The 9,372-nt window shown below is 38.7% G+C and overlaps 2 protein-coding genes across 3 annotated transcripts; one reads left to right on the top strand and one right to left on the bottom strand.

Moving 5' to 3' along the window:
- Positions 1 to 1,916: 1,916 nt before the first annotated feature.
- On the top strand, positions 1,917 to 4,070 carry LOC116161394 (glutamic acid-rich protein-like). The gene is made up of 3 exons (XM_031474729.1): positions 1,917 to 2,122; positions 2,924 to 3,086; positions 3,137 to 4,070. Exons 1-3 carry the CDS (start codon positions 2,018 to 2,020, stop codon positions 3,181 to 3,183), a joined length of 315 nt encoding a protein of 104 aa, XP_031330589.1. The 5' UTR covers positions 1,917 to 2,017; the 3' UTR covers positions 3,184 to 4,070.
- Positions 3,800 to 5,816, bottom strand: LOC116161393 (serine/threonine-protein kinase 33-like). Of its 2 annotated transcripts, none has more exons than XM_031474726.1 (6): positions 5,637 to 5,816; positions 5,400 to 5,585; positions 5,115 to 5,352; positions 4,899 to 5,069; positions 4,510 to 4,850; positions 3,800 to 4,462 (listed from the first exon to the last, which is right to left on the bottom strand). In XM_031474726.1, exons 1-6 carry the CDS (start codon positions 5,700 to 5,702, stop codon positions 4,121 to 4,123), a joined length of 1,344 nt encoding a protein of 447 aa, XP_031330586.1. In that variant the 5' UTR covers positions 5,703 to 5,816; the 3' UTR covers positions 3,800 to 4,120. The 2 variants fall into 2 exon arrangements, with proteins under 2 accessions (XP_031330586.1, XP_031330587.1); XM_031474727.1 differs by having other exon boundaries at positions 5,115 to 5,346.
- Positions 5,817 to 9,372: the final 3,556 nt, after the last annotated feature.

The following is a 9,372-nucleotide window of genomic DNA, read 5'->3' as shown; positions in this document are numbered from 1 at the left end:
TGCGTTCGAGATATGAGTGTCACCCTAATATCTCTTTTTTAGGTCGACATACGAAAAATTTGTCAAATATAAATTTATATGACGTTAGGACCTATCCGATCGCATATTGAAACTTCCGGTACCACTTCTTGATTTTTGAGATATGGAGGAACTTCCATACCTACATATACAGAGTGTATTAAAGAATGTACACATCTTTATTTATTTTAATCTGCACCAGAAAAATTAAAAAGCGTAGTAGGTGTTTGTCTAAAAATTCATTTGGAATGTGATGACTTTAAAAAACAAAAGGCGATCAAGTGGGGTAAAAATTGACCTTCCACCTTAATCATGTCATGTTCATTTAAATTATACAGGGCGTAACTGGTAAGTATGTAAAAAAAAGTTGCCGTTAGAGGGGAGCAATAAGCATTTCTTTCATATAACCCAAGAGTCCATAGCGATTTCTTTCTAAAATTTGTCAATTTTTTACTAGCAAAATAACGCATATAAGTGTATACCGAGTTTAGCTGGATTCTTATTTAAAAAAATAAAAAAGCAATATTGCTAAATAAATCAAACGAGTAAATTAATTAGAGATCTTTCGATCTCTGAATTTTTAGATTCGATCTTTGTTTGTTTTTGCCACATGACGTCACCAAGTGACACCCATTTTTTGTTCATTTTTGCATGGAACAGATCTATCGGAGTGTTAACTTTAATTTGGAATCTTGTTGCAACTAAACTACTAAACCTTAAAGACAAACCCCGGTATGGGGCATACAGAGCAAATTTTTTGTTCGTGCGCCAATTATAATTCGCTCTGCTTTTTTCAAAAATTCGTGCTTGTTTAAACCTCTAGATCAGAATTGTTGGCGCTTTGTTTAGGGGCGGTCATCTTAAAATTTTAAGTAAAATGCAAATTCGGTGCAAGGCGTCGGTCTGTCTTTCTATAGCTGCTGATAGGAAACATTCAAATTCCGAGACTTTTGTTGGCGTACTTTCCAAACGAGGTATTTTCACTTTTGTTGTATTTGTGCAATTGCTAGATTGCAGTTTCAAAAATTTACGAACGGGGAGTTGCTTTCAATCGTATTTGTGTGGTACGCCACTGTCTTTGAAATCATACAATTTATTGCGAAATAAAGTTTCTGTTAGACTTAGGCATGGTTGATTTTTATTGCCGAAGAAATATTAAACTTAAAAGTACCATAATGAGCTCAACGTGTCAAGAGGGCGTCGTAAAGGTTTGGGTCACCTCAACACGTGGCACGTTTGTTGCGAATGCGTTGGTGTCGCGATTATGGCGCCTGTTTTTTCAACGCGAATTGATTATAAGCTCTGAATGCGGATTTGTTTTTCGATACATCAATCGGTTTATCATTTCGTATCTATGTTTACTTATCGCAACATAGATAGTGTCTGTTACGCCACTGGGCGCGAAATTATAAAGTCATACTGTTATTTTTAAAAGTCGCGTTCTACGCTCTTCAAACGTGAAATTGTTCGTAGTAGGCCTGAAATACAACATTTTGACTTGTCCCCATTTGATAGGCGTGAGATTCCGTCACGGCGGTCACTTGTCTCGGTATTTTTACCAAAAACTTTCCTAATGAATCGCGATATACGTAATGACACACATTTTTTATATTTGGCGGGCGGTACGCGCTCTAGCGGTAGCATCAGGGAAATAATTTTTTAATCTCGACGGTAGCTGTTGCACTAAGCAGCTATACTCTCGAACCCCTCAAATTTTTAAATACGAAAATTTTTATTTAATTAACCGAACGTAGAATCTCCCCTTTTGATGCAATTAAATAAATAACGGGTCGTGTCATTTAAATTCCCGTAGAAAGAGTATTTATTAGTTCGGTAATAAAGTGAGCCGCTAATTCGGTTAAACGCGGCAGGATTCGGTTTCGGCGGCGCCATCTTCGTTTTTGAACAAAGCTTGAACGGAGCCGGTCAGTAGTGTTGTAAGCGATCGTGGTATTCAGTTCGATTACGCAAAAAGAAGCGTTACACATACAAAAATACAATGAGTTCCAAAGAAAATAATGAAGTTTCTGTCGACAAATTAGAGAATGACAAAAGTGCGACCGATCCCAAGTGTGAACTTAAAGGAACGAAGAGAGCGGCGGAGGTAGGTTTTTTAAATTTTTTCCCCACGTTTGTTTCGTTGTTGTTTTGCGAGATCGTTTAATTGTGGCAACGCGTGCTCGCTATAATTAGCGCGCCTCTCTAGGAAACGCATTTCTTGTTATAAATCAAAAATTATGTTGATGTACTTGGAACGCCATGCCATGCGTTGGTTACGTGTAGGATAATTATTGCCGTTTAAAAATGTTGCAGCGCGTGCTTGATGTGTTGAGGGCTTTGTTTGGGTGAATGTCGACTGTTTGCATCGCTTTTTAGCAGTTTGCGAGGCCCCGCATTAATTTTCCAAATTGTAAACATGGTGGACAAGCCGTATCCCGCCATTGTAGGTGCGAACCCTGTTAGAGGCTAGCGTAGCCTTACTTTCAATATGGCGAAATCGATAGTGTTTCTTACGTTCCCCGCACGAGATTATTATTAAAAATGTAGGAATTCGAATTTTAATTGTTGTTGAAATTTGAAGTTCGGGAAAATGTCGCCTAATCGTTTAGTAACCTTCGACCTTTGTTTATAACGTATTTTTTTGGGGGAAAAAATTGTAACGGAGAATGACCCTCAAACTCGAATGGTTACTTTCTAACGGCGTTTTAAATATTATGAGTTCCCCGCCGTCATTTGTTTTCTTGGCGTAGTTCTATCACTTTTCTGTTTGTGCGCGATAATCGGTTTTTATCTTTGTTTTCAAATAGCGCGCGCGGTTTTTGTAGAGGGAGTTAATCGCATTAGGAAGCGAAGGGGGAGGGATATTATCCACCAATTAATTGTGTTGTTTTTCGAATTCGTGCAGGACAAATCAGAGGACGTGAAAAAAGCGAGGAAAGAAGAGAATGGTGCGGGATCCGAAGGCGAGGAACTAGAGGAGGAGGAGGAGGAAGAAATTGCGGAAGTCGAGGAGGACGATGAGGAGGAGGAATTACCTGAAGGTGACGAAGGGGAATTGGATGGGGAAGGTAGGTGCCCGCGTTATTTGAATGTAGAGTAACGTTTTGTTTTCATTCAGATGAAGATGACGAAGACGCGGAGGATGACGACGATGAAGACGCATAATAGCCGTGTCGTGTGTGTGTGTGTAATTGACATTATCATCTAGTGAACAGTCCAGAGCTACTTTGTGGTCCTATAATTTTAATTTAACGAAATTTAAATAAAGTGCGTTTTTATATTAGGAAATAGGCGATTTTACCCTTCACCTTCGACAGTCCACAGGCTATCTCTGGATTATTTGACACTCGGGGACTGTGACGGCGCCACGCAGTGTTCTGTGCGTGAACTGTTGCTGTTTGTTGGGACCTGTCGTAGTCAGCATCACGGCTGAGTCTTCTCTAACTTATTACTATTACCAACACTACTACGTACCCCTCGATTGTAAAAATAATGTCCATTTTATTATTGTGTAAAGATAGGTATAAATTTAGATTAAGTTGATGTTCAAATTCAATTGTCTCACCCCTTATGTGTTTCATTATAATTTTTTTTATGTAAAAAAGTGTAATTGAATTAATAGACGTCTGAAGCACAATCTGGGAGCTATGACGGCAATAAGCAACTCAATTCTCCATACCACATCAAAACTGTAATTTTCATGAACTAACTTTCGTTGCCCGTGTATGTGTGACAATTTAACAATAGGTTGTATTTTAAACATGTTTTAGCGGTGATCATCGGTCGACAGTATCAATGGCAGAGAGTTACAGAGACCGAGACCGAGTTTCTGTAACTCTCTGCCTTTTAATGTTCTCATTCCAGTTGGTTTAGTTGTAGTCCATGGTGGTTACTCACCCACCTCACTATATTTTTGCAGAATCGAAATGTTTATTACAAAATACAAAATTTACGATACGTTGTTTGTCTACTTAAATTAATCTGTAGATTTTAAATTTGTAAACAGTGCTGCTGTACGATTTATGAGTGACTTATAAAACAATGGATACAAATTGTTTAATATTCGTTTCAATACATAGTATTAAAATCGACTTCACTCCCCTTATTTTGAGTTCTTGTTTCCTTTGAAAACTTCTAAATTCGCGCCGTGTTGTAGATCGTTCATTGGTTGGTTGCGCGAGGGCGTGTTCGTCGTTCCTCGCCTCGCTTCGGTGGCTTCCTGTTGCTGTCTCTTTCCACCTGCTTTGTCAAAACGGATATTTTTAACGGGTAAGTGCATCGATTGCTTGCGTGTGAGTGTATTTGCAGGTGATGCGACAGCTGACGACGATGCCATCCCCACACTGTCCCGCACCTTTTGTTTGTTACCGCCAGCGTTCTTCGGCGACAGCTCCCTAATCGCTTTTGCTTCCGACACCCAATCGCACTCGTCGCCGATCGGAAGCTAAAAATATCGCCTTTTTAATTATGACCTCCCACGAGTACTACCACCATCATATCTGATCGCCATAGCCTCATCATATCGAGTACATTTTCCGGCTCCTTCGCCTCGTTTATTTCTTCACCGACAATCCACGGATGTTGCGTCACCTCGACCGCCGTCGACCTTAGCGCGGGATTCTTATTCAACAGCTTCGTCAACAAATCGAGCGCTTCCGTACTGCCCGGAAAATTGTTGTAGGACGGCTGGCTCTCGCAAATCATATCCGTTAAAACCCTCTCGTCGGGGGAATAAAATGGCAAATCGCCCATCAGCAGCATATACATTATTATCCCAATCGCCCAAACATCACACTGCTGGCTGTACGAGTGCATCGTAATGATCTCCGGAGCTTAAAATCTACGTCAAGCAGTCCCTCTCGAAACGTGCACCTTCTCACCCATATAAACGAAAGTCCCGCAAAGATCGTGCAGCATGTTCTCATAGCCGCTCCCCTGTTTAACAATACTCAATCCAAAATCGGTTATTTTTATAAAAAGCTCGTCGTCGACGTCTTCGGGATTCTTGGCAATAAGAATATTTTCCAATTTTAAATCTCTATGAACGATGTCTGAAAATACACATCATCATTTTGTCGAACCGTCGCGCCTTTTACCATGTTTGTGCAAGTACGAAACTGCGCTGGTCAGATCCCTAATTATCTTCCGAGCGTTACTCTCCGAAAAGGGCTTCTGTTCCTTGTAAATCGTCGACAGAGTTCCGCGACAAAGTTCCAAAACTAAGTAGATCTTTTTCGCGGACTCGTACACTTTGTCCAGGTAAATGATATGAGGGTGATTCACCATCTTTAATATGCGTATCTCTCGATAGACCGTATCGATTTTCTCCTTTACCTACAAATTTGCTGCTGAGAGTGCCACGCACTACCCCCTTATCTCACCGCAGCCTTACAGACGATTTTTAACGCCCATTCCTTCTCGCTTTGCCTATCGACGACATTGATGACCGTCCCAAATCCTCCACGGCCGATCTGCTCGCCGAAGGAGTACGTGCTTCTCAAATCGGACGAATCTGATAAACGCACGTGGTAAATATCTCTCTCTTTTAATTTCCCGGTATCTTTTATCTAAGGAATTAATGTATGCGTATACGTCGACGAAGAATGAAATCTGTTTACGGAAGAGTTCCAATTTGACGTCGTGTTTGTGGCGAAGCTGCGAATTCTTTTGAAGCTTTTTGACATTGCAGTTACTAACGATTTTTATGTTTGACTTTTGTTTAATAATTATTTAGGCAAATATAATGCAAATTAAAGTGTAAGTATCGGGCAAGTGATATAATTTATTGCGATTCATCATCGTACAGATCATCTTGCAATGGCGGTAAACGTATGCGCTTGCGCATATGCGTCTTGATACAAATCCGGGATAATATACTTCCGATTTTTCAACAGTTTAACTTTAGTTAGAACATACAACTCGTTATTACAGTGAACCGTTGTCTACTGAGAGTCTAATTTCTTACTTTAGTAAGTACTTGTAGCTTTATTAAATTTATAGTTATCGGCGATGCGCGAGACGCCGCAATTTGGCGGGAATTTTGAATGCTCACTGTTCACAGGAGTTCAAAATTACTGCAGAAAATGTATTTTGTCACTAATTCTATTTTTTTTTATTAATTTATTGTATTTTGAATGACTTGCAAAGTAGTCAGAGTCGTACCCTCGGTAAATGGTGCCTATTAACACAGATCTTACGCCCCTCTGCCTCCGTCCATCGATAGGAGGTAAATATTGAATGTATACAACATTTTTCTACATGAAAGTTGTTTAACATTTTATTTCCCATAATAATGCACAGCATTCAGTTGTTTTATTTCAGAAAACAAATGAATAACGAAAAACAATTGAATTAATATCTGAGTATTCTGGGAAAAATTGCTACCGCAATTATTGCTAATTTCCTGTTGTCTTCAAGAAACATACACGTTCATTTGTTTTATTATGGTGTAGCTGTAGAATATCTAGATTTATGTTATTGATGTAATGGGAGCATCCCGGCTCCATTTTTTATTTCTGATCTACAAAGTACATTAAAAATAAAAAGACCCGTGTGTCCGCAATTTTTATTTGCGAGTAAAATAAACCCAAAATAAATTATTGAAAAGCTGTGTTTTTAGTCCGAATTTGAAACGCTTCAGACTAAATACGTCACAAACCTACAACCAATCACGTAGAAGTGACCAGGCAACCTTGTGGGAGAGTCTGAGGTTTGTCGGATTTGACGTTTTAAGAAGCATGGCATCTAACGCGAAAGTGAACGACAAATGACAAGTGCCTGTGAAAGGTGACGCTAGTTACAAATGACATTCTCGTGCAATATTGCCAAGTCGTTATGTCATCTGAATGGTTCTAGGAGCTGATTGGTCGGGCTTATTATGTCATAGAGCCCGCCACAATCATATCGTTTTGAATAACCCCTTAAAACCACACATGTTATCATTATTTGTTTGCTAATCAGCCTCTATTTTTAAATAAACTTTTACTGTCCAAAAAAATGTTTTATGGTTTCAGGTACACGCTTATTAAATTAAAACTGCGGAATTCAACTATATTGTAAACCCCCATATTATAATAATTATTTTTTGACAAATTTTCTTCTATAAGGTACTAACATGTTATATCATCGAAGAGTGAACAAAACTCTCTTATCGAATGAAGCAATTGTTTTTCGTTACTCATTTGTTTTCTGAAATCAAAACAACTGAATGCTGCCTTATTATAGGAAATAAAAATGTATCATACCGAAATATATACTATAATTATATTCCATACATAATGGGCACCCTGTATATCTAAGTATAGTGTGGGGTTAAACATAGTCCTGCATCCTGCTCATGACAATATATATAGGGTAACTAAAATAATCAAATCAAAAACAGTAAGAGGGCTGAAGAATCTGTGAAGATAGCAAAAGCTGAAACTACGGCCGAAGTAAAGAAAAAGACGGGCAGTTGAAAGAGGTGAAACGAACGCGTAAGCTAAAAAGTAGTTTCATTTAAATCTAACAAATATATTATGCCAGATAATAATATGTATACTTAATTTTTGTCGATTCTTTCTTTCTTATAATAAGTATATTGTTTATTGGTTTATATTGGAACCCTTAAAACCGAAAAGGTACGGGCTCAGTGGGATACTCGTTATGCGTTTTCTTAGGAGAGTTCAGAAAATAATGATGGCACCCGGGTATATCGGGAGAATACCTTGGAGTGACGAAAACCTTGGTCAAGGTGCGAGCACAATAATACTGCGTAAATTGCAAACAAGATGTGAAGTTGTGCTGTCTTGTGCTACAAGCAGTGGACCAAAAGAATATATAACGTGGGTATAGTCTATTTGAATTTGAAAGAATATGTTTCCAGAGACATCTTTTGGAAATGAATACATCTTGGTGACAACGGACTATTTCAGCAAATGGACAGAAACTTATGTCCTATCACATCAAGAATTGGCAACTGTTGCAGACGTTCTGGAAAAAGAACTTTTGAGCAAATCAGTGCTCCTGAAATTTTGAGTCGGCGCTATATCCCAAAGCCGGTACCAAATTTTGGGGTTTCCCATGTCACAACACTAGACCAAATTAACTGCTTTAGGTACACATCAAAGTCAGACGGAATGATAGGTATAGGTAATACGTATGAATAGGACAATGGGGAAATAACCTGCCAAAAGTTGTGTCCAATCCCCAGCGTGATATTGGAACTAACATCTGGTAAGCGTATAGCACAGATTAACTACAATCTGTGCCTTAGTTACCAGGATTTTTGGAATGAGCTACAGCACTTAGAACAAGAACTACAAACAATCGTAAGACAAAGAAGATGCATGAAGGACAAGGAGCGGGGAGTTCATATTAAATAAGATGATAGAATGCGAGAGTCACCTAGGAACGTGCCTAGGACTGTATCCCTGATATAAACGTCGTCCGTGTTGCGGGGAGAATTGTTATAAATCAATCCGTGTACTTAGAACCACTGAGTTTAAACTAAAAGCTTCTTGCAAGTTGCAATGGATAAGTACCTTAAATCTAGTGACAAAAAATGTTACTGTGTGAACAACGCTTAATATAAGCTATGGTGTGTATTTAGACTTAAATTTTAATGTTTTTTTGCAAAGACGCCCCTGCAAATTTGCCGCCATTAAGGTGAATTTATAGTTCCGTACCCGCAACACCGTACCGTAACGTTTGGAATTAAACCCTACTTGTTGCGCGTGAACATTTATAATTCTCGTTAACGTTGCGTTAGAACGGTTACGGTACGTAGGAAATGCCCAAATCTTATTTCTTACGGTAAATCGTGCTAACGCGCTTGTCTTCGGTAGTACTCGGATAATTCAAACAGTTGAGTTTATCCTGACGTTCGTTTCGTTTATTTACAATAATTATTGACACTTTGTTGGTTATTATTATTTTGAAATACACGTTACTCTTACTGACAGATGACATACAATGGCAGATAAATACGCAAGCTCATCTCTTACCACTACGGTAACTATAAATCGTATAATTTTCGTTAACGTAAGATTTTACGGTTCCGTTTTTACGTTCTTACGGCTACGGAACTATAAATCCGGCTTTAGATATCGCACGTAGATATTTCCCTTGAATTATTCTGTACGCTAGATCTTTTGACTTGCCGTTCCTTTTACATTATTTAATATTTATCCTGGTTCATTCTAATTAACAACATTTTTAAAGGTAAACGGGTGCGTTCTCAGAGTAATATAGTATATTATATACCGCGGGACTGAAGTAGTACTTTTAATCCCGAAGGTAAAGTTTATGGCCCGACCGAAGGGAGGGCCATAATTTACCTGAGGGATTAAGACCACTACTTCAGTCGCAAGGTAT

The sequence above is a fragment of the Photinus pyralis genome, unplaced genomic scaffold, assembly GCF_008802855.1.
Source record: "Photinus pyralis isolate 1611_PpyrPB1 unplaced genomic scaffold, Ppyr1.3 Ppyr1.4_LG10, whole genome shotgun sequence".
In the NCBI taxonomy this organism is placed as follows: Eukaryota; Metazoa; Arthropoda; class Insecta; order Coleoptera; family Lampyridae; genus Photinus; species Photinus pyralis.
Note: the sequence above shows the minus strand (reverse complement) of the source record. Positions and strands in the feature narration are given on the sequence as shown.

What these genes read in the sequence shown, in the direction of transcription:
- LOC116161394 (XM_031474729.1), top strand. Translation starts at nt 2,018, where the DNA reads ATGAGTTCCAAAGAAAATAATGAAGTTTCTGTCGACAAATTAGAGAAT. An exon ending in GAACGAAGAGAGCGGCGGAG is followed by an intron (nt 2,123 to 2,923) that starts GTAGGTTTTTTA and finishes GAATTCGTGCAG; the next exon opens with GACAAATCAGAGGACGTGAA. An exon ending in AGGGGAATTGGATGGGGAAG is followed by an intron (nt 3,087 to 3,136) that starts GTAGGTGCCCGC and finishes GTTTTCATTCAG; the next exon opens with ATGAAGATGACGAAGACGCG.
- LOC116161393 (XM_031474726.1), bottom strand. Translation starts at nt 5,702, where the DNA reads ATGTCAAAAAGCTTCAAAAGAATTCGCAGCTTCGCCACAAACACGACG. An exon ending in TTCGTACTTGCACAAACATG is followed by an intron (nt 5,070 to 5,114) that starts GTAAAAGGCGCG and finishes GTGTATTTTCAG; the next exon opens with ACATCGTTCATAGAGATTTA. An exon ending in TATGGCGATCAGATATGATG is followed by an intron (nt 4,463 to 4,509) that starts GTGGTAGTACTC and finishes CGATATTTTTAG; the next exon opens with CTTCCGATCGGCGACGAGTG.